Source organism: Emydura macquarii, unplaced genomic scaffold (genome assembly GCF_026122565.2).
Source record: "Emydura macquarii macquarii isolate MOO-44397 ecotype Brisbane River unplaced genomic scaffold, CSIRO-AGI_Emac_v2 contig_480, whole genome shotgun sequence".
Lineage (NCBI taxonomy): Eukaryota > Metazoa > Chordata > Testudines > Chelidae > Emydura > Emydura macquarii.
Window position 1 is genome coordinate 2,217,941 of NW_027130617.1, and position 24,923 is coordinate 2,242,863.

Sequence of the window (24,923 nt, forward strand, 5' to 3'; positions counted from 1 at the left end):
TTGAATCAGGCAGTTTCCTCCTTTATGCTCCTTGGACACCAGCAACGAGGGGGGTAACTGAAAGCACAAAAGCAACAAGCCCTTTGCTGCCTGTGCCCAGTGCTCAGCCCAAGCACATGCTTGCATCAGTCCAGACCTGCAGTTTCAGGGAATATCCTGCTCATCCCTAAATTGCAGCATTCCCAGTACAGGTGGAATCTCAGTACGGAGGTTTTAGCTTCAACGCTCTAGCATGTCTCTAATGAGCAGTGTTACCTGTGATTTTTCAAAAAGCCTGTAACTTGGCCAAAGTTGAGTGGAATTTCGTGGGGAAACCAAAAGGCACATCCCTGACACAAAGATCTCCTCCTGCCAATTTTCAAGTCCCTGCCCCAAGAATGAGAGCACTATAGATGTTCAAAGAAAAGGTCACCAGAATTTTTTAACATGAGCAAAACGATATATTTTTCAATAGTCTCATTCTCAGAAATGGTAGCTGAGAACTGTTTTGGCTGAAACTTTCTAGTAAAATTCAGCCTGAGGCAGACCCCTAGCATGGAAAAATTCAATCCAGACAGAGTTTGACAAAGTTATAAGCAGGGTCTTATTAAGATTGCCTGACACTTCCCATTATAATAGGTTGTGCTACCAGCCTATAATACTTCTATACATACATACACTGATGATCTGACCATCTAAGTACTTTAACAGATTTGTTAATGAAAACTGGATAAAATACAGAGACCTCTGCTGAATGTTATATGACTATTTTATAATTTTACTTAGGATTAAGATTTGTATGGTTTTTCTTTACCTAAATTTCCTTGATTTCTTGTAGAGTAATTATTTGGTGTTCATGGCAGAACTTTTCTGGTGGTTTGAAGTGGTGAAGCCATCATTTGTACAGCCTCGTGTTGTCATTAATCCCCAAGGTAACTAAGTATTTGTTTTTGATATCTTGTTCAAACCCCATAGGGTTCAGGTTGCCATTGTGTACACTGATTTAATCTACAATTCAGTTCACAGAGCTTGGCCACAAACAAGCCCCTTAAAGTGGGATTTTACTCTGACAATTGACTAGGTATAAAGGAAACCTTTGTATGAAATTTGAATGTATTTCTCAGGAATCAACAAAACTGAGAGTGAGCAGGATTCCTCTTCCTTCTCGTACATCAGCAACAGACTTGTTGATTAAAGTCTTCTCTAGACTAGGAATATTTGTCTTTATGTAACTACTGTACATTGGTGTAATCTAGAGGAACCCTAAACACCACTCACTTGTACGTCTGCAAACCCTGCAAAGCAAGTGGGACTTTGTAGACACACGAGGGCAGAATTTGGCCCATATAATCTTTTATTGTTGGGAATGAGACACAAAACCGAAAGAACTCGGGGCAGGGTGGGGAACAGATCCGGGAAGGATGACAAAACTCTGCACCTGCATAGCAAAAATTTCAGGCACAATCTTTTTTCAGCAATTTTTCAGACTGATAAATCTGCCACTCAGGCAGATCTTTTAGAGGCTGTGGAGGCAAGGTAAGAATTACGAGCTATCGTACTATGGTTTTAGTATTGAGACTTGCAATCACAGTTTTGTTGTGCAGACTTTTACTGCCTTCGTTTTTTTGCATGTACATATTGTATATGTATATACAATATATACATATATATATATATATATATAATAAACAAAACATCTGGAAAAAAGTAATCATTTAAATGGTGCTAACTAATTTAAAATGTAGCCTAAATATTTTTTTTACTAAGAAGAGTTTTTCAAAAAATTTTGAACAAAAATAGTTTGTCAGAAAATTACCTTTTTTCAAAATCAGAAATAAAATACTTAGTGGCTTTTTCAGTTTTTTGATTTATCGATATTCCTTTATCCCTCTCACTCTTCCTCTCCCCATTTTCAATGGCAAAATGGGGAAAAGGGGACAGAACAGGGGCTAAGAAAAAAAATGAACCCTTTCTATTTAAAAAATTGAATAAATTAAAAACTATTCCTTTTGTAAAATTATTGAATAAAAATTACTTCAAAATATTTCATCCAGCTTTGTTAATAAGGGTTTGAACTGCATGCTAAACTAAAATAATGTGAAGGTTTTGTCTTTTATTGCAGTTGAACCTGTGAAAGATGCATCTTCTGTTCCTATTTTGAATGCTAATAGAAGAAACTATATGGATAGCTCATGTGGTTCTGACTTTATAGCCAGGTAATATCAGTCTCTTTTGTACTGTTTTACATCTCTCTCCCTTCCACTCAAATCAAGCATAAGTGTTTGTATATTTTCTGATGCCCTTTCTAGAAATATCCAGAGGCCATATTACCAAATGGGTGAAGTCAAATTTCTTATACATGATTCCGTAAGCATAAAGCAAAAGACTGCTAACAACTCTTATAGAATTTTCGGACCTGGTCCCCTTCATTCCTTTTCGTTCTGTGTAAGAATACATATGAAATGATTGAGAAATCTTGTTAAATTCTGAAAATGAATTTAGTTATAAAAGTGCAAGACTGATAGTTCTAGCTAGAACCGGATTGCTTGTATTATGGAAGCCTGCCCCATGTAGCTCAGACCAATTGGATGCACTACCTGCATTTCGAGTCCTGGGGTTCACTTTCTCACAGTCTCTGTCCTGCAAGTCATGAAGGCACTCAACGCTCATTTAAGTCAAAGGGAACTGAATCTACTTAGCACCTCACAAGATTGGGCCTGTTCAGTTTATCATCATCTGTACAGTGGAGACTAAAATGGGAGTAATAAACTCTTATTTGCTTGTGATCTACAATATTGATGATTTGAACTCTGTTACCAGTGTACTAATATACTGTATCACAAGCCACCCTTGAGTCTAGAGATTTAATATTCAAACCAGTCAGTGTTTTCAACTCCAGCGGCCCCAAAACTTGAATGTGTGTTATCGGGCTTCACAGCCTTTCACAGTAAGCCTATATAAACAGCATGCTGCTTTGTAAAATAATCAATTATTTGATTTGTTGCTTTTTAGTATTCCTGTAATATGTACACTTAAAATGGTTACTTAGAACTAGCTATTCAAAGTAGTGGAATTAATGCCTCAATGGAAGAGCCTCTTGAAGTACTAGAAATCACATTCTTAGAAATGGGAAAAGAATAAAATCTTTTCCTTGTCATACTGGTGGTGCACCTAGATATTGTGGTGATGCGTGCCTTTAGAAAAGCATTTATAATGCTACTTCTGTGGTAAGAGGTAGATTAATCAGCAGAAGATTTAGACTTTTAATATAACACACAGAAATTATGACGTCTGAAGAAATTGAGAGAAAATCTCGGGTATGAATTTTTCTGGCAAGTGGCCATTGTTGAACTATGTTAAATTAAGCTTTGTTCACCATATATGAGGCCAAGAAAAGAAAGGAACAGAAAAGACTGACTGCTGGTCTCACAGTGGCACCCTAACTCTTAGGGTTATGAAATCTTGACGGAGATAAAACCAAAATGTGCCATAGTTTATTATGAGAAAATCTTTAATTGTGAAACCAGTGGGAATCCAGAAGAGTGAATTCACTAACTATGTTTAGTTTTTGTTTAAAAGCTTTAAATTGATTTTGACTTTAGTGTCCTAGTTAAGTTGAGTTACAGTTTTGGAGTCAAGAGTAGGTCTCCTTTTCATTTTGTTCCCTTGCTCACAGAACAATAGATATTGTGGAGAATTGAACCTTATCCCTGTTTAATCTTTCTTTTGATGGAGCCAGAGAAGGCCTTCAGTTGAATAGAATTGGAATATGTGTTGTATGACAGTTACATTTCAATATGGGCAATAGATTTATTGATTATGACTTTGGGGCAAAGGAGGATAAAATTAGCATTTTAATTGGCTATTTGGTATATTATTTTTATTTAGCTAACCTGGCTAATCCTGTTCAGTGTCTTCTGAGTGATAGCATAAAGAAATGTGTCAAGCAGAGAATAATATTTCTTAATACCATTAGGTGCTAGGGCCTGATTCTCCTCTCACTTACACAGGTGTAAGTCAGGAGCTATTCCCCTAAAGACAATGGGGTTACACCAGTGTGACTCCAGTGTGAGATGAGAATTGGAGCCTTGGTCAGGGATGTCCTTTAAAAGTTCCATACAAGACAGCAAATTGCTTCTTTTATACTTAAAGTTGTGAGCTTCGTTCTACTATAGAATTATTAATACTGAAGAAACTTTATTTACATTATACTTAAAGAAAATATTTATTAGCTGAAAATTGAATCAACAATACAAGAGAAGGAAGTATATAGCTTGCAAGTTATAAGAAACCACAGTTGAAGCCCTTCATAAGGGAATTATTTCTGCTCTGACAGTCCTTCAGTGACATCAGAACCTTTGTTTCACCAAACAGAATTCCCCCCATTGGATAAGAAGAAAATCTGTCTGTGTAGATGGTTTTGACTGAAATCATCAGTCTGAAATCAGACTGAAAAGGATTGATTGGAAGCTCTGAGATAGACATTTGAATTCCATTTGTAGAAGGCCCCTAGGAATCCCAGATTTTTACTACTATCATTAGGACTCCGAAGTTAAGTAATGTCTGTAAGCTGCCCCAAATATGTTCCTTGACATATATGCTGAATTTGTAGTAGAATCTGTTTCATGGGCCCTGTTTAGAACTGTAGTACAAATCATGATCAACATTGTATATAATAGGGTAGAATATTTTACTGGTTCATCATTGCAACAATTATTTTATTGTCTCTGTAAGGACTAAGTATAATTTCTGTGTTGGAATGTTATGAGTCCACTAATTAATTAACTAATTGTCAGGTCTATTTTTTGTTATCATTAAACAGTGCTTCTTCTTCAAGTGCTTGCTCATGTTGATTCCAATTAGGTGTGTGTGTGCCTCGTGCATGGTTGCTAGAAGGTTTTTCCCCCAGTAATACCCATAGGGCCGGCTCTGGAGCCGCCTGGAGTTACGCATCCATATCACTCCATATAAGGGCCTGCCTACCCGCCGCCTCCTCAGGCCTGTGATGCTCAGCCGGAATCCATCATCTCTTGCTCGGCCAGAGTCTCCTTTTCCCCAGTGATTCAATTATCTTTATACTTGTAAATAGTTCAATTAGTGTTAATAGTTAGCAGTTAAGAACAGTTAGTAGTTACAGTTTAGGCAGATCCCCTTAGGGGATCAGTCTCTTGTCCAGGGGCCAGAGCATGCCTCAGTCCCCTGGATTCAAACCATGCAAGGAGTGCAAGAAGCCCTTCCCAAGGAATGACCCGCACTCCACTTGTCTCAAGTGCTTAGGGGAGGTGCACCAGAAAGACTGGTGCAAACTCTGCAGGGGATTCCGCCCTCGCACTCAGAAGTCAGGAGTCAAAGGTTGAAGTTTCTCCTGATGGAGGTGGCCCCTCGACCATCTCCAAACCCATCAGAGCCAGCACCCAGTGCGTCGGTGTCAGTAAGAAGCGCTCCAGACTCTTTCTGTGATCCGGTGCTGAGGAAGGATTCAAGCACTCGAGACCCTCGGCACCGTAAGGAATCACCGGCGCTGAGAACGGTGAGTGCTTGACACCACTCCCATTCACCGGTCCTGAGAAGGAAACTTAAGAAGTTGGATAGAGGCCGGTTGCCCCCTCCGAAACCATCTGGGCATAAAGAAGATAGTGCAGTGTGACCTGCATCGGGCCACTTGAACACTGCCCCTAGATCCGCACCGCCGTCAACTCTGGCTCCAGAGAGGGGTATGTCAAGTCCAGCACCGGCCACTCCCCCCCACCAGGGAGTTGGATGAGGAGCTGGAGGACATCCAGTCACCCTCCATCCCGGAGACATTTTAAGCGGCCAGAGAGCTCATCGTGAGCATGGTGCCGCAGCAACCACAGCCCCAGAGACAACTACCAAAGGCAGAAGCACCAGTAGAGTGTAAGCCGGTAACATCCATGGGGAAGCCTGCTCTGATGTCCCGATAGCCGTCACCCCAGCACTGGTCACCAGCACTGAGGGCCACCATGCCGCCATGGTCTCTGGGAAGCGGGTCAGGATCCGAGTCTGAAACCAAATCTTTCACCTCGTGCAGAAGTCGGCATCGGAACAGGAGTCGGCACCAAGGACAAGAGATGTTTCAGCTTTTCAGGGTGCTGTGGCCCCCTCAGTGGCAAAACCCACCCCAATGGCCATTCTGGATTCCGTGGGCTTTCCACCAAGCACAGGGACCCCAATCCGGTCGCTCGCTGTCTTTAGCGTCAGGGAGTAGATTCCATCACACTAGGTCAGAGACCTAGAAAGACGCATATTTCCATGTGTCGATCGTTCCAAGGCACAGGAGGTTCCTCAGATTTGTGATCAGCAGCCATCACTACCAGTTTATGGGACTTCTGTTCGGCCTCTTGACTGCTCCCAGAGTCTTTACAAAATGCATAGCGATGGTGGCCGCTTTCCACAGAAAGTGTGGGATGCAGGTCTTCCCATATCTGGACGACTGGCTGATCAAAGGGAGATCCAGATGGCAATTAGAATCGGACATAGAGTTTATAAAGCTAACATTTACCAGTCTGGGCCTCTTGGTCAACAAACAGAAGTCTGTTCTGACCCCCACTCAAAGGATAGAGTTTATAGGGGCTGTTTTGGATTCAAACACGTCCAGAGCCTTCCTGCCAGAGACTTGATTTTGCAGCCTTCTCTCTATCATACAGGTGTGGAATTGCCACCCCATGGTCACAGTAAAAAGCTGTCTAAGGGTATGTCTGCATTGCAGAGTGAAATAAATCGACTTTCACCCACCATATTTTAGAAGTCGGAGGAGCATGATCACACCACGCTCATTGCATTGGGGGATTGCGTCCCCGCTAGCCATGCTTGGGTCAATAATCAAAGCAGTGTACTGTGGGTGGCTATCCCACAGTGCAGCTAGCTCAGAGGCTTTTGGGAAGGTTGTCATCCTCCTGCAACATACTCCCTCTCTTCCCCTCTTCCCCCCTTCTTGTCCCAGTCCAAACAAACAGACCACCTTTTTGTGCCATTTTTTCAAACCCTTCACTCTCTGCCACACGCACACTATTGCTTGAGAGGAATGGAGCCTGCTCAGCTCTGCACTATTATTGTGAGCATCACAAAGACCTCACAACTTTTTCTGCAGTATTTTCAGGGGCGAGACAGGAGCCACACCAGTGAAAATTACGATGTTACAGAGGCCGCCTTGATAAAAGCCAGAGAACAAAACAATTCCTGTTTGCTGCAGGCTGTCATGCACCATCTGCAGTCGGTGGAGTGCTGCTTCTGGTCCCATGAAACAAGCAGTGACTGGTGGGATTGCATTGTTATGAAGGTGTGGGATGATGAGCAGGGGCTGCAGAACTTTTGAATGCGAAAGGCCACTTTCTTTGAACTTTGCGGAGAGCCCTCCCCAGCCCTGAAACGCATGAATACTCACTTGAGACCAGCCCTGACAGTGGAGAAGAGAGTGGCCATCGCTCTGTGGAAGCTAGCAATGCCAGACTGCTACCGGTCAGTTGGCAATCAATTCGGAGTCGGTAAATCCACTGTGGGAACAGCTGTGATACAAGTGTGCCAGGCCATTAATAAACTTCTGCTAAGAAGGGTAGTGACTTTGGGAAAAGTAGAGGACATAGCGGAAGGCAGTGGGGTTCCCAAACTATGGTGGAGCCATAGATGGCACCCACATCCCTATCTCAGCCCCGGACTACCTTGCCACAGAATACATAAATTGAAAGGGATACTTCTCAGTGGCGTTGCAGGCCCTTGTGGATCACAGGGGACACTTTACTGACATCAATATGGGGTGGTCTGGAAAGGTGAATGACATGCGTATCTTTAGGAACTCAGGTCTGTTAAAAAAGATGCAGGCGGGCACTTTCTTCCCTGACCAAAAAATAAATATTGGCGATGTTGAAATGCCAATAGTGATCCTGGGGGATCCTGCCTATCTCTTGCTACCTTGGCTAACGAAGCCCTACACCGGGCACCTGGACAGCGACAAGGAGTGTTTTAATAATATGCTCAGCAAGTGCAGAATGGTGGTGGAATGTGCATTTGGATGTTTAAAGGCGCAGTCTGCTCACTATGTTAGACCTCAGTGGAAAAAACATCCCAATAGTTATCTCTGTCTGCTGCGTGCTCCATAATGTCTGTGAGACAAAGTGGGAGAAATTCCTGTTGGGTTGTGGAGGCAGATAGGCTGTCCACAAATTTTGAGCAGCCAGATGCCATTGCAATGCTGAGAGCAATCACGGAGCGCTGCACCTCAGGGAAGCATTGAAAAACCACTTTTGCAACGAGACACAACAGTAATGTGCATTGCTTATCTGTGCTGTACTTTCATTTTGTATCCCCTACCCATCCCCCACCTATCCAGTTTCCCTCCTTCCCCCTCACCCACCATTACAGTCCCCCCTTCCACCTCCCTTTATTCCTTTCTAATCAATAAATAAACAGTAATGAATTGTGAAGCAGTATGTTCCCCCCCCCCAACCTTTCCTCTCCCCCATCAATCCATTTCCCTCCCCAAACGTCCCCCTTCTTTTATTCCCTTGCTATCAATAAATAAACAGTAATGAATTGTAAAGCAGTACTTTTTTTATTGGTGATCCTTCACAGAGGGGGGAAATGGAAGATAATTCAATGTGTCGCATGCATTGTGTGGGGCCAGGGATACAGAGCCCATTTTGGCTGTGACATGAAATAATCCCACATTCCCAGTCCATAAAGGGGCCGTCGCCTCTTTCTGCTCCCCTCAACTGGTGAGGAGTGCAGCATGTATTGTACCCTGTTCAATCTCCTCCTAGACAGCTTTGGGGTGGGAAATAGGAAAGAATGCATTAGCTCAGAGTTTTGCAGGAGCTGCAGAGGGAGTCTGTCTTGCTGCTGAGCTTCCTGAAGCTCAACCAGATGCCTCAACATGTCTGACTGATCACATATTATATGCAGCATCTCTTCTTGTGTTGAACACTCATACTCCTGTGCTGCCTTCCTGTTGTCCATGTCCATGTTCAGTTTGTCAGATAGTGAAATCCTCCATGCTCTTAGCTCTGTCAGCAGCCACGAAGGCGTTCATTATCTTATTAAACATGTCATCCCGGGGATTTTTTTCCGCCTTCTTATCTGTGACAGGCGCTCTGCAGGAGTATGAGACGGTGGTGTGCTGAAGGCCACGTTGTCCACCGTGAGGGAAGCAAGGTACCCATTGTTAACTCATCCCATGGACGAAAAGCAATGTTACAATGTAAAAATAACTCCCCTGAACATTCCCAAGAGAAGACTACAACTGCATACCATTGTCTGACTTTTGCAGGGGTCTGAGTGCCGTTCCAGCCATGGTAAGTAAGGGGCTAGTGCATCTGTGTTAGTGAAATCCCCAGTGCCCGTGCTGCACTGGTCCATGTTCCCTAGAGCAGAATGAATGTTGAGCTCCCAATTGATTAGGCTTTTAACAGGCAGTAGAAAGGGTGAAGAGTGGGTACGGGTTAACCATCTCTGGAGGAAAAAAATGGGAACCTGTTTGCGGAAACCCAAAGCCCATAGCAACAACGTCCTGCTTAGGGACTTGCAGTGTACTGAACCAAGAAACCATCTCCGGCTGTGCAAGAACACTTCAAAAACTTTCTTGGGCGGGTACTGTAAATGTGCGCTATCTTCCCTAGGTAACCATGAGTGATATCAGCCTGCTGAGGGTCACACAGGTGGGAAGGGAGGATTTGCTGCAAGCGTCTGGCTACAGGCCTGGCCCTTGTGCTGCTATGCTGTATTCTGTGATGATGCTTGCACAATTAATAACAGAGTGGCAGGAGAAAGTGTCCTATCACGGTGGAAGAAATAAGGCTGCCCTCTCAAGAAACCTTCTGCAAAGGATTACAGAGTACCTACATGAAAGCTTCTTGGAGATATGCATGGAGAATTCTTGGAGCATCCCTGTGCACACAAATAATTTTTTCCAGGGTGAACCCAATGCTTAAGCACACCAAGTATGAGGAAGCACAGCCCCACCACCACACACACCACTTTTTCCTGCTGGTACAAGATTCTGAACTGGGGATATAACCAAATACATGCAATTTGCAGTACATACTCACCAGATGTGCCTTCCCCAGCATCACGGTCAGTCACAGTTTCCTGTGTCTGGGTGGGCTGCTCCTTTGTTGCAAACAGCTCCTGGCTTTCAGGAAGAAGGAATACCCCACTTGCCTGCCCCCTATTCTCATCATTCTCCTCATCCACAGACGCATCCTCATTCATCCTGGCCTCGGATTCCCCCGAGGTATCAACACTGAATGGTGGCATGGTGATGGGGTCTCCGCTGAGAATCACATGCAGCTCCTCGTAAAGGTGGCATGTTTTGGGTGAGGAGCCAGAACAACTTTTAGCTTCCTTGTTTTCTGATAAGCCTGCCTTAGCTCTTTGATCTTAACGTGGCTGCGTATCCCTGTTGTGCCCCTTCTCTAACACGCCGCAAGATATCTTGAAGATATCCAAATTTATTTTGCTTGCTCAGAGCTGATCCAGAACAGACTCTTCGCCCCACAGACCGATGATATCCAAGAGCTCAGGTTGACTCCAGGTTGGAGTGCATTTGGGGCATGCAGTCGCCATGATCAGTTGTGCTGGCAAGCTCTTTCCACACTGACCAAACAGGAAATGGGAATTCAAAATTTCCCACGGCTTGCAGGGAGGAGCTATTTAATGTTTATGTGGCCACAGTGCAGCAGACTCTGAATGTGCAGAGCGGTCAGAATAGAACATTATGGGATATCTCCTGGAGGCTAATGACGTCGATTTATGTTGTGCTCTGCCTACACTGACACCCATTCAACCCACAGAATTTGACTTCAGTGCTACACCACTTGCGGAGGTGGTTTTATTAAATTGAATTTTACCACGATTTAGGTCGGCAGAACTGACATGCCAATGGAGATACATATTTTGTGGTCTATGTAAACTGCATTACATCGACTTACATTGTCAGTGCAGACCAGGCCTAAGACTGTTGGGACACCTGGCAGCATGCATGCAAGTAGTTCAGTACGTCAGGCTACATCTCAGACCCCTACAGGTCTGGCTGATTTCCATCTACTGGCCCTCTCCGGATTGTATTGACAAGATGGTATTGATCCCGTCACCAGTGTTAATTTCGCTCAGGTGGTGGCTAGACCAGGGAGTGGTCTGTGCAGGAGTCTCCTTCTCGAGCCCACAGCCCACCATGACACTGGTAACCGACACCTCAGACTCAGGCTGGGGGGCCCATCTGGGCCAGATGAGAACCCAGGGTCAATGGTCACAAGGGGAATTTTCTGCTCATATCAACGTGAGGGAGCTGAGAGCATTCAGTTAGCACATTAAGCTTTCAAAGATCACATGAAGGGCAAATGCATCGCAGTAAAAACAGACAACACAACAGCAATGTTTTATATAAGCAAACGGGGCTGCTTGCTCCTCTTTCCTGTGTCAAGAAACCCTCGATCTTTGGCACTTCTGTATAATTCACAGGATCCATATAGAAGTGTCATACCTCCCGGGATCCAAGAATGTGCTGGCAGACCTCCTCAGCAGGTCAATAGCTACCCATAAGTGATCTCTACACCCAGATGTGGTGAACGACATCTTCCAAAGGTGGGGAATTCCCCAAGTGGACCTGTTCGTGACGAGCTTCAACAAGAAATGCATGAGGTTTTGTTCTTTCCAAGGACACAGCCAGGGCTCAATAGCAGATGCTTTCCTTATTCCCTGGTTAGGTCACCTGTTCTACGCTTTTCCGCTGATCCCGTTGATACACAAGGTCCTTCTGAAAGTGGAAAAAAACAAGTCGATGATAATCCTGGTTGCCCCAGGATGGTCGCGCCAATATTGGTTCACCATGTTCCTCGAACTTGCTGTAGAGACCCCTATCAGTCTTCCATTGCTACTGGATTTGATCACTCAGCATCAAGATCGCATTCATCACCCAAACCTGCAGTCTCTTTGTCTCACATCTTTGAAGCTCTATGGCTGAACCAGCAGGAGCTACAATGCTCGGAGCAGATTAGGGAAATCTTAATGGAAAGTAGAAAGCCGTCCACAAGAACCACCTACAGGGCAAAGTGGAAGAGGTTCTCCCTCTGGTCACAACAGAAAGGGGTTTCCCTGGAAGCTTCACCTATACCACTTATCTTAGACCATTTGTTACACCTTAAGCATCATGGGCTATCTGTGTCCTCTCTGAAGGTCCACCTGGCGGCAATCTCGGCCTTTCCTCCATGGGTAGAGGGCTGTTCAATTTTCTCAAACTACATAGTGAACTGTTTTCTCAAGGGTCTCGACAGAATGTTTTCTCAAACCCATCAGCCGGTTTCTCAGTGGGACCTTAACTTGGTTCTGTCTGCACTGATGAGACCATCATTTGAACCATTAGTGACATGCTCCATCTCCATACACAGTGTTTTTCAAGGAGAAGGTTCGTCTATGACCACAACTTGCATTCCTTCCAAAAGTGGTCTCAGTTTCACTTTAATCAGGACATCTTTCTCCCTGTCTTCTACCCCAAGCCGCATGCTAGCGACCATTAGCAGAGCCTTCATTCGCTGAACGTTAGGAGGACTTAGGCCTTCTATATCGAAAGAATGAGGCCCTTTAGGGGGACCCCCCAGCTCTTCATGGCAGTAGGGGACAGAATGAAAGGCCTTCCGGTCTTCTCCCCTCCCCCCCAGATAATTTCATCATGGATTACATCATGTATTAGGACCTGTTATGAACTAGCAGAGGTGCCAGCCCCTGCTCTGACAGCCCACTTGACAAGAACCCAGGTAACCTCGACAGCTTTCGTAGCCCGGGTCCCAATCCAGGATATTTGCAGGGCAGTGATGTGGTCCTCCATTCACACTTCCGTGGCACATTACGCCATTACCCAGCAGGCCAGAGAGGATGCAGCAGTGGGCAGAGTGGTCCTGCAGTCAGTTCTCCACTGAACTCCAACCCCGCCACATAGGGAACACTTGTGAATCACCTAATAGGAATTGACTTGAGCAAGCACTCGAAGAAAAAAAGATGATTACTAACCTTCTGTAACTGTTGTTCTTTGAGATGTGTTGCTCAGGTCCATTCCAAACCCACCTGCCTACCCCTCTGTTGGAGTCTTCTGGCAAGAAGGAACTGAGGAGGCAAAGGGTCGGCAGGTCCTTATATGAAGTGATATGGACACGTGACTCCAGGGAGCTCCAGAGCTGACCTTATGGGTATTACTGGAGGGAAAAAATTTCCGGCAACCGTGCACAAGGCGCGTACACACCTAATTGGAATGGACATGAGCAACACATCTCAAAGAACAACCTTTACAGAAGGTTAGTACCCATCTCTTTGCACTGTATGATAATATTGCACTGCACTCCGTTGCAAATAAATGGATGGGCTCTGCCTCAAGGGATTGGGTTCATATTGCTAGAAAATTAATAGCTAGTGCTACCATCAGAGTTTTCCTGAGCAGATGAGGAGATTGATATTTAAGCAGGTGGATTTCCTTTCTCCAGGATAGAATGTTTTACAAATCTTTTCCCAATGAAATTTCCTTCTGAAATAATCTATAGGCACTTGGAGTATGGAATAGGTATTTTTAAAATGAAATCTAAAATAAGGGTACAAACCAATATGCCAGTTTTCTATTGCTTAAAGAAATCTGCAGAAATAATCAAATAGGAATTTTTATTCAGTTTTCATAGGTATCATGGAAGATGTTTTATTTATTCATCCATATTTTCTATCATCTCACATTAATGTCCTTCTCATGAAGGTTCTTTAAATGTGACCTTGCCAATATACACTACGCATTATGCGAAAATCACATCGGAGCAGCAGATTGTGCCTGTGGTGCTGAGTTGTCTTTGTCCTTTGCTAGTCATGTTTTTTTAATTAAATAATAAAAAACTAGTTGTCACTTTTGTTGTATCATATTACATTAAAAAAGCAAGTTGCAAAAATCTAGATAGGTATTTGTAAAGAGCCTATCACTGTAGTATCTAGGAAGCTGATCTAAAGGCAGTAGATGAATAAATTAGATTCCATGGTCAACTGATACACAACACAATGAAAAAAATATTTTGAAGTATGCATGGAGCACCAGATACGTGGAAGATTAATAACTGAAAAATGGGACAAAATGTTTGTGATTTTCTTCACCTATGAGGACAGAATACCAAGCATCAAAGGATTTAATCCAATACGTTGAGTTTGGTTACTTTAGAAGCATTCCACATACTGTTTTCTGTGTCTGTCATTCTGACATGGAGACAACACATCGATTAACTAGCTGAATTAATAAAACCTTTCTAGACTAAAACAGCTAGTTTAGTAAAGCCCTTTTCTTTGAATCAAATGAACAAGTATTTGTTGTTAAAATCAGCAGAAAGAGAGCTAACTTTTGTAATTAGTGTATTAGTAGTGAACACTTCAGTCATATTTGCAAAGCCATTCCATCATAGAACCCTCTTTTTCTACTTTCTTAAAATGCACATAAAGTTTCAGACCCAAAGGAATATTTTCAGAAAGTTATAGCAACTAAAACGAGAGTTTTGTGACAGAAGAACCTTTGCCATCTACTTTAGACACTGTCTGTTGTGGACAGCAGGAAATCTCTGCCTTTGTTTGTATTTATATTATGTGCTGTAATGTGTTATTGCCAAGATCAAACTTCAAGAAGTGACCTTCACAAGAAGAATATTAGTACGGAATAAGTGAAAAGACAAATGTTTTACCAATAAACGAACATTTTCAGTAGGCATTTTTTAAAAAACTACAGAAAAACTTTCCATTTTAATTTCTTCTGTGTAGGTTTCTTTTGGCTCTAGTGGTGGTAATTAAGATGGTTGTACTTCTTTATTTAATACATTAATATTTCAAGAACAAAATTACATCCAACTTCTTCCCTCTCACAGAAATAAATTACTTCTTGTTCAGTCCTAGTATGCAAAGTTTGGCTGCATTCTTCTAATGAGGCTTCTATCTATTAATTTTAAATTAATTTATTTTGCTTTATAGTGTGGAGGGTCCAACTTTTACATCATCTCATCAATTTTTGCCTGTTCAGCAAACACACCATCAGCCTTATTCAACTGCTCCAGGTAACAACATAGTACTGGGTTTTTGTTTTTTTGGATAAAATATTATCTGTCTTGTTTTCTTAGTACTCTTACAGGATATCTTCATGCAAAACTCCCATTGACTTCCATGGGAGAGCCACATATGGATAGCTTACAAGGTTGGGACCATAACTTCTTGTAATAAGCACACATTCAGGACATTGTTTTTGTAAAGAATTACAGACTGTATACGTTTTATGAAGTTTGGTTTCTACTCTAGGTGGAATATGCCTTTCAACAGTTATTTATAACATAATTAATATTGGTATTCAGCAATAAATTTACCTTTATCTCTTTATTGAGTGATGGGTGTTGTGTGCATATGATATATTCCATGTATATGATTGCCATACTTTTGTTTACATTAAAATAAAAATCATTTCACATAAAAACAAAAGAATCCAAACATTTGATAATTTACAATTGAAATAATTTAAACCATGAAAGCAACTGGTTTGCTAAACTAACTTGATTATTTTAAAATGATTTTTCCAAGTATTTCTATAAGTAGTAACTTAGTTACAGTGTATTCTATTTTAATTCCAATTAGGAGTCATTAGAAGGTCCACATCTATGTCTTATGTGGATGGATATGTAGGGACTTGGCCCAAAGAGAAAAGGTAAGTCATCATTTCATAGAAGCTGTTTCAAGACGTAACTATGGATCAGCCACTAAACAATATTGAACTATATTTAACATAATTAGGACTTTCAAAAAGACTTTGACATGAGGCTTTTAAGTAAACCAAGTTGTCACAGAGTAAAAGGTAAAGCAATATCATGGATTAGAAACTAACTGATAGAAAACAAAAAGTAGGAATAATTGGTCAATTTTTCAATCTGATGAACGGTTAACATTGGTGTGCTCAATGCTAGTATTCCATGCTAGGACTGATGGTATTACATATATTTGTCTGCACACAACACACTTGAAGTGCCAATAGAAGTCACTGAGGTCGGGAGCTGAGTAGGATTCAAAAAAGGTACTTTTCTGTGGATAATGAGAACAGGTTCATGTGAAAAGATTTTTTAAAAAATACAGGGGATATAAACTCTTATGTTGGAGGTATAAGCCAGACTCTTATGAGTTAGAATAAACTCCCCTTCTGACAATTTTTTCAGCAATTGTTCACTATATGGCTTCTTGTACCTTCCTCTGATGAATCTGGTACTGGCTGCTGTCAGAAAGGATGGATGCTGAATTAGATGGATCCATTATAACCAGTCTTATTTTCCTAAAATTTCTTAAGTTTCTTACAGATTGGCAGTAATATAATTTTTTTCTCTGAAGTTACCCAAAATGAAAATACAAGCATACATGTGATTATAATTTAAACACAAGCAATTAGAATAAACAATAAAAGAATGAGACTGAATAAGATGTTATCTTCTATTTAATTTTGTATTTTTGTAATGCTAGCAAATGAAGCGAATCATCTAATTAGTACACACAAAGCACTACATTTTAGAATAATTTTTACCTTATTGTATGTATGTTTATTGTATTAAATATGAGTTGTTGAAGAGCTTTCTTAATTTTAATCCCATTTAGATCTTCGACACATGGAGTTTCATTTGACATCTCTTTTGATAACGAAAACAGCATTCAGATATCTACTCCAAACAGAGGAATTACTAGATCTGTTAGTAATGAAGGCCTTATGCTAAATATCAACCGCATGCCCAAACACATTAGGAAAAACCTGTCCTTCAAGCCAGTAAATGGAGAAGAGGAAACTGAAGACATTGAAGAAGAAAAGGACATAGTATCTCATAATGACCCAAAGGCCTGTGCATCTTTTAACACAAATGAAAGAAATGCCAATGAAAATCGCCAATACAAGCTTCCAAATGGAGCTCTGCAAAACAGGACCGTTATGGATGATTTTGGGAATCAGATTGAGACTCCAAGCATAGAAGAGGCTTTGCAGATAATTCATGATACTGAAAAATCTCCCAGTGTTATCCAACCAGACCAAATTACAAATGGGTTCTTTCTTCATAACCAGGAAATTAGCATCTTGAATTCAAATATTAAACTAAGTCAGCCTAATCCTGATATCATTACAGACACAAAAGTTGCCCTAAGTCCTGTGACAGACAATACTGAAGTGGACACGGGAATACATGTTCCTTCAGAAGATATTCCAGAAACTATGGATGAGGATTCTTCTTTGAGAGATTATACTGTAAGCATGGACTCTGACATGGAAGAACCACCTAAATGTCTTCAGGATTATGATGTACGAGCTAGCAACCACAGAGAGCTATTAAGTCCCTGTCCAAGCTCAATAAGTACCAAATCACAAGCTGGCAGCAGTGCTTCATCAAGCTCAGGAGTTAAAATGACCAGCTTTGCAGAACAGAAATTCAGGAAACTGAATCACACAGATAGTAGAAGCAGTGGAAGCAGTTCTCAGAAAACTACCCCAGAAGGCTCTGAGTTGAATATTCCTCATGTTATTGCTTGGGCTCAAATACCTGAGGAAACACCTCTCCCTCAAGGAAGAGACACTACACAGTTACTTGCTTCAGAAATGGTCCATCTTAGGATGAAGCTGGAGGAAAAGAGGCGAGCCATTGAAGCACAGAAGAAAAAAGTGGAAGCTGCTTTTACTAAGCAGAGGCAGAAAATGGGAAGGACAGCATTTCTTAATGTAGTGAAAAAGAAAGGTGATGGAATATCACCTCTTAGAGAAGAGGCAGCTGGAGCTGAAGATGAAAAAGTATTCACTGATAGTAATAGACTGAAAGAAAAAGACACACAAAAACCAGCTGAACAAATTAATAAGACTGCAGAGGTAATAAAGGAAAGTACTGAAAATTCTCAGGCCAAGTGGTTAAAGTCCCATAACATGTCTATGGATACTGAAAAGCAATGGACCTTGGTAAGCCCCTCAGAAGAAACCTTAAATGAAGGGGATATTTTAGAATATACAAAATCTATTGAAAAGCTAAATGCTTCTTTACATTTCCTCCAGCAGGAAATGCAACGCCTATCCCTTCAGCAAGAGATGTTGATGCAAATGAGGGAGCAACAGGCCTGGGTTATTTCACCTCCTCAGCCTTCACCTCAGAAACAAATCCGGGAACTTAAATCTTCATTGCGGCAAACAGGACTATCATCTCCCATTGCATCATTTGCTTTGGAAGCTCCTCGCCCTAGTCATCAATCGCCACAGTCTTCTAATAAGAAGAATGCCTCTTTCCCTGTTAAAATGCAAAGGACTCCTAGGCCAAATGAACTGAAAATAATACCTTTAAATCGCACCTTGACTGCTCCACGGTCTGTGGATAGTCTTCCTCGTTTGAGAAGATTTTCTCCAAGTCAGGTTCCCATTCAGACTAGATCATTTGTTTGTTTTGGAGATGATGGAGAACGTATATCTGAACCTCAATTAAAAAGAACTCTTTTGAAAGAAGTCAAACCTACAGAGGATGTAGCAAAAGAACAACATCAAAAAGGGACTTTGGAACAGTGTGAACAAAAAGTGAAGGAAAAGGAGATCAAGCCTTTTGAATCTAAGGTTTCTGAAGTATTATCTCAGCCCATCACAGAAACTGTCTGCCTCACTCCAAATGAAGATCAGCTAAGTCAGACCATTTTGCCAACACCACTTTCCAAAACGGCTAACCTAATTGAAGTTTCCCTCTCAGATTTGAAACCCCCAGAAAAGGCTGAAGTGTCTATTGAGAAATATGAAGGTGAGAGTGATAGAGAACAATACGAGGATGACCAAAAAGTATGTTGTGGATTCTTTTTTAAGGTAGGTGAACTAAAACGATGCATGAGTCTATTGGATACACTTTACTTTTTCAAAGTACCTTTTCATTTTCCTTTTATTTCATAGATGACTTTTCAATAACAACTTTCAACTGAGGCCAACAGCATATAGTGATTAAAAGTGTGTCTCAGCCATTGTAACTCCTGGTTGATTTGGGATCACAGGGGCTGTCAAATTCTGCCAATCACCTCTTTCCATTCATATAGTTTAAAGGGTGTTTGGGAATTGGGGGAGGGAGGCCGGGGGTGAGTTAAGGAAGAAGCATTGAAAATATAGGCATGCTTTTTGTCTTTTAACACAATCTTTAGTGCCCACACTTAAATAAGTTTCTTTCCTGTCTTTTACCTCCTGACAAACATTTAAATAAGATTTTGGAAATTTCTTGTCCTTAGAATACTCTGCATATTTTAAAAGTGTCACGTTTTATGTATAATTTAAAAATGAACTTATTGTATACTAAGACGCTTTTGTGTATGCAGACTCTCTTAATCAAAACGTGCATTTTAAAAAGGCAGTTTGATGGCTGGAAGCCACTACTGGTTTGAATGCAGGCTACAAAATTTTTCTTGGAGTGCACAAAATCTTGCATTGCACTGTTTGAATACCATATGTCCTTTTTAAAGTGATACTGAATTGAGACTGACCTCCCATGGCTCATGAACACATTTTTAGCATATTTTATTCCCTTTTTCATTCATTGCTGAAACTGCTTCATCCATGATATGCATGCCCTAACTCTCTCTGGAAACTAATCCATGGTGCTAACGAAAGATACTGAATTGACCAGCAAAGGTTGTTTTTACCTACTGCATAGTCAAATGCTCATCATGGAAAACTGTCATCATCTCCACATGCACAACCTACAGTTACCTGAAAATGAAACTCCTAAATTCATTGCTGAACCCCTTGAGTTTCATATGATAGTGCCTTGTTACTGCCGAAGTACAACTAGACAAGCTAACTTAGAGTAATAATGGCAAATCTTAGCATCTTCTGTTTTAATATTCCCTGAATCCACCATTTGGAAAGAAATTAGAATTATTTGCGTCCATCTGATGAGTAGCAATTTGTTGCACATGCTTTAAAATGTTTCCCATTACAAATCCTGTTCTGTTTCTTTGTTTTTTTGGAGTTTGGGGGGGGGCTTGTTTTTTGTTTTTGTTTTTTAGAGTCTGAGTGTGTAGAGTGCAATGTAAGGCCCCAATCCCACACTGAGGTCCGCTAATATAGACACATGACATCATGTGGAGTCTCACTGAATCTAATGGGACTCTGAAAGTATGCTGGGGTTTGTGCTGTTGGATCTGTGTGGTCTAAAACTGTAACATCTTAACTGTATGCATTGTCTAACTTCAGTATCATCTTTGATGAAGTTCTGTTCTGGCAAATTGTTAAGTTAAAACAAAAATCAAAGAAAGCTAACTTCTGTAACTGCAGGAAATAAAGTGAGATGGACTTTAACAAATTTAAAATCCCTGTAATATATCAGAAAAAGTCATACTTTCCTTTTCATGGTATGCAAATGTTTAGATTTTTGTAACTATGGAATAAATCAGTTGGACCACAATCCTGCAAACAGGTAGATGTTAAGGGTCTGATTCACAACCCATTGAAATTTATGAAAAGACTCCAAGGGCCTTGGAGCCAGGCCCTTGAGTTCAGTGAGACTACTCAGTCATAGTTAAAACAGGCACGTTTTCAGGACTCAAGCCTTATTTTATGCCTTTGTCTTCCTCATCTGCATTCTGTCTGCTAACTCATCTCTGCCTGTTGACCATCTTTGCTTACATTGCAAACCTCAGAGCAGCTTTCAAACAGTGAATTTTGAGTAGACAGCCACTCTCACATTGATGAACTGAAAAGCCGGGGCATTTGAAATATGATAAAAGAAGTTCCTAGGACATCAATACATCATAAAAATAACCAGAATCAAAATATCTTAAAATCCCGTGATATATTTCTTCCTAAATACTGTTGCTACTAGGATGATCAAAAGGCAGAAAATGATATGGCAGTGAAACGGGCAGCATTATTGGAGAAACGATTGAGAAGGGAAAGAGAGACTCTACTTCGAAAGCAGCAGCTGGAAGCAGAAATAGAACATAAGAAGGAAGAGACAAGGTAAAGCTAATTGCATATGCTGATTGCAAAATGAGCAATAATAATATATATGAGAATCTTTGCTATGGCTAAGATTACAAAAATTGTAATCATAATGCAATGAGGCCACCCTTCTTTGTTTTCCACAACAAATCCTTTTCCCATTGTGAGCCCAATACTTTAATTTAAATCTTTTAGCTAAATTGATTTCAGGGAGTTCTGGTATTGGCAAAGTGAGTTAAAGATTAAGAATATATTCTGTCGTATCTGTTCACGATTCCACTTGAATTAAAGAATAATTTTTCATACATACTTGAAGATAGCGTTTGAGCTATAGTATAGAAGCAGATAACCTTTTAAATTCCATTATTTATATTTAAATTTGAGTGAGAGGTTTAGATCCTCAGCTGGTGAAAACTGGCAAATTTATACTAGCTGAAGATCTGGACTTAAATCTTCCGGTTCCCCTGATAAAATAAAAACATGTCCAAAATCTATGGTGAAAAGAAAGATAAGCTCTCAATAGATAAATGGAAAACTTTTTAAAAGCAATTAAATCCAAATATTTGACAATCTGAAGCATGGTCCTAATTTTTTTCCAATAATAACATTCAAGTGTGTTAAGTTTTTAAACTGCTTGAAAACTGTGGATAGACCAATTAATCTTACTTGTATATGAGAAATGGAAAATTCTAGAAATTTAATAGCCACTTTTTCTCTATCACTAGTATTATGGTGGTTACAACTGCTAATCTTTGCAAAGAAAAGATTTCTACTAAAATTTTATTTCATGATTTCTTAGGCGCAAGACAGAGGAAGAACGTCAAAAGAAAGAAGATGAAAAAGCACGTAGAGAATTTATTAAGCAAGAATATATGAGACGGAAACAGCTGAAGCTCATGGAAGAAATGGATACTGTAATAAAGCCACGCCCACACTCATCCAAACAAAAAAAGCCACGTCCAAAATCTATTCATAGAGATCATATTGAATCACCCAAAACTCCAGTTAAAGGTCCACCAGGTACAAATACCAATGTAGAAAAAGAGTCTGTTCATGCTAAAACACCAGCTTGAATTGTGATACTAACCAAAATGAGCATTGATTAGCCTCTCACGCTAAACTGATGACAATTTTTGAAGCTGCATGTGACTGAATTGGAAAAAGTAGAATTTACAAATGGAGGTTAAAGATGACAAATGTTGCTGATCTGTTATGCATGCATGCATATAAAAACAAACACAAAGGTTTGCTATATGAACACCAGCAAAAGCACTAATGTCTGGCATGATTTTGTGCACACTCATGTATTCTTTCCAGCTGCTAACCTTGTACCTGTAGAGCTAAGAATGAGTAGAACATTTGGGAGACGTGAGATTAATAAATAAAATGGTGACTATAAGGTAAGAGTCCTTAATATGCTGCTTCTTCATAGACAAAAACTAAAGTACATCTGAAAAAGTTACCTTTATGTTCTGGTGTTTTTTATTATGACTGCTTCACCCACTTGCCTGACTTAGTGCATGTGTACTTGTGATCCCGGTAAGAATAGTCCTATGGAAAAGTGTACCATGCCATTCATTATTTAATAATTTAGAATAATGATTTCAAAGAAAGTATTAATAATTTACAGTTAGAGGAAAGTATGTAATGTCCTTATTTGTGATTTTAGCAGTAAAGTCCCCATATTCTTCGTTATCGTGCCATGTGTGCTGTGTCAAGCCTGGTTTTTACCCTCCACCTCATTTCAATGCAATTTAAAATGCTCCATGATAATCCATTCAAAATTCTAGTTTATAATGGGAAATTAATTCCACGGTAACTAGACCGGTTTTACTGGTTTTGCTTAACTTTAATCATCTAGTGCCAATGATTTAGTGCTACATTTCACATTAATGCTTGAGCCCAGACTCAAATAATAGTTTCACTGGTATTGTGTCTGTAAATACATGGAAAAACTGTGTTACATATGCATGCAGGCATACTGTATATAGGAATAAGAACATTTATCAATTTTCCTATGCTGGTGTTGTATCTAATGAACAGACTCTTTGCTATTTGCCTGCATTTTCATAAACTTTAACTTTGTTTTTATCCAGGTTCACAACTTTATCGTGTTTTTTCAGTATCTAGTCTTTCATTGGCATCACTGAACACCGGAGACAATGACAGCGTGCAGTCAGGCAAGAGAACGCCAAGGTAAAGCTGTAAAAACACGTTTGTTTAACATAAATTGGTATTTGTCTTCAGAAATCTGGCATCCCAGAGTGCCCAAGTTGTATATTTTGTATTCTGACAACTTTCCTGATCTGAGACACTGATCCCTCACACTGTTGTTGGCTGATAAAGAACTGAGCCATGTGCGTTAATTTTCCCAAGTGCTGTTGATTAAGCTGGTTGGGCAGCTGTTGAATGAGTGCAAAAGAAAAATCCCATAGACGTGCTATCAGTGCTATCTCTTTAATTCACCTGCTTGAGCTTTGGCCTCAACCTGTAGATTTTTTGTTCATATGCTGTCAGCTCCTATGCCTTATATGTCATAGTACTTTTCTGCCAATTTGCTAGGGTTGTTTTGGCTTTTGTTTTGTTTGTTTGCTTTTTTCTTAGTAGCTGCACAAAAGTAGTCAGAAGCTCACCAGAACTTAACTGACATTTTTTTTCAGCAGTCTAGGCTAAATACCAGAATTTATGAGTTAAAAAACTGTGGTATTTTCACTTGAAAATGATACAATGAAAGATTGTTTTAAATAAATAAAAGTTCATACAATTATATTCAAGAAGAGAAGAGAGAAGAAAAAAGGAAAAGATAGTTATTCTGAGGCTCAGATCAGACTTAACTTTATCCTGTATTACTGTCACTATGCTTTACTTCTCAACTATGACCAACCCTGTAGCTTTAATGAGCTACTGCCTCATTTTTTGTCATGCTTTGAGCATTGGCTCATTGCTTCTAATAGAAATGCATAAATTCTTTTAATTAAATGTATTGTGTTCTTGGCATCTCTTGAAACTATCAGTTTTATTTGAGAGGAGATGTACTGAAACTATATGTAGCTATTCTACAGAAAAAAATAAAACATTGTCTACAATGGGTTTATTTTACACCAGGTTAGCCGCGTGGCTGTACCTGTACTTGTGCAAAATCTTGGTGCAGATGTGCTGCACTGAAGTAAAAATGAGTTTTGAGAATGTTGTAGAATCCAGAGGCATCCAGAATTGAGAGCCACGGAATTTGCAGGATCCTTGATATTTTTTGTCTGAAGTAAGGAAGGGGGAATTGCCATAATTTTCTCCTTTTTTCTCATATCAAAGAGGTCATGGGGGGAGCGGATTCTTTGAAGAATTGTACTGTGTGAATTTCAACAAGATATGCAATCTCCCTCATGCACAGACTGAGTAAAGTGAATATATAGTGACATGACAAGTGAAATGAAGCTTTATTAGCGGCTAAGATTTTACCAGATGTCAATTGAGCGTGCTCAGAAAATGTTTTTAAAATCACTTTTATTCTTAATTTCTCCAACCAAACAAGGCCTTTCTGTCAGTCAGGACTACATCCATGCCAAGTTTCAAACTTGACCAATTTTTTCAGTAGTCCTGTTCAAAGAAATTTAGAATTTAACAGAAAAATATAGCTGTAGGGATTTTGCTCACACTTTTCACACACGAAAACACACTATTCACATTTGGAGCAGGGTTGTCATTTCAGAAAAATTCAAGGGGGAATGAGGGAGATGGCAAGGTTGTATCAGCATATAGAACATTATATGTGAATGTATTATATCCTGCAAAGTCTGGGGAGAGGGCAAAAAGTGGAAGACCTGTAGCCTATGAAAAATCATGGGGGGCAAACAAAGGTCAAGGGGGGAAGCTCTCCTCCTTGTCATAACAAATGACGCCCTTGATTTGAAGGAGACAAAGCATTGATTATTTCAGCCCCAAAGGTTAATGTTTGTGAAGGTTATAATGGAAA

At 40.4% G+C, this 24,923-nt stretch overlaps 1 protein-coding gene across 5 annotated transcripts in view; it reads left to right on the forward strand.

Moving 5' to 3' along the window:
• CAMSAP2 (calmodulin regulated spectrin associated protein family member 2) overlaps positions 1-24,923 on the forward strand; it is a 168,860-nt gene that overhangs the window by 134,812 nt on the left and 9,125 nt on the right. For 3 of the 5 annotated variants that reach the window (XM_067538308.1, XM_067538310.1, XM_067538313.1), the window contains 8 exons: positions 818-911; positions 2,102-2,195; positions 14,965-15,047; positions 15,616-15,685; positions 16,618-18,832; positions 20,835-20,971; positions 21,753-21,973; positions 23,050-23,149. In XM_067538308.1, coding sequence (XP_067394409.1) covers positions 818-911; positions 2,102-2,195; positions 14,965-15,047; positions 15,616-15,685; positions 16,618-18,832; positions 20,835-20,971; positions 21,753-21,973; positions 23,050-23,149 — 3,014 coding nt within the window. The remainder of the gene's footprint in view (positions 1-817; positions 912-2,101; positions 2,196-14,964; positions 15,048-15,615; positions 15,686-16,617; positions 18,833-20,834; positions 20,972-21,752; positions 21,974-23,049; positions 23,150-24,923) is intronic. The other 2 variants (XM_067538309.1, XM_067538312.1) reach the window with 1 other exon arrangement.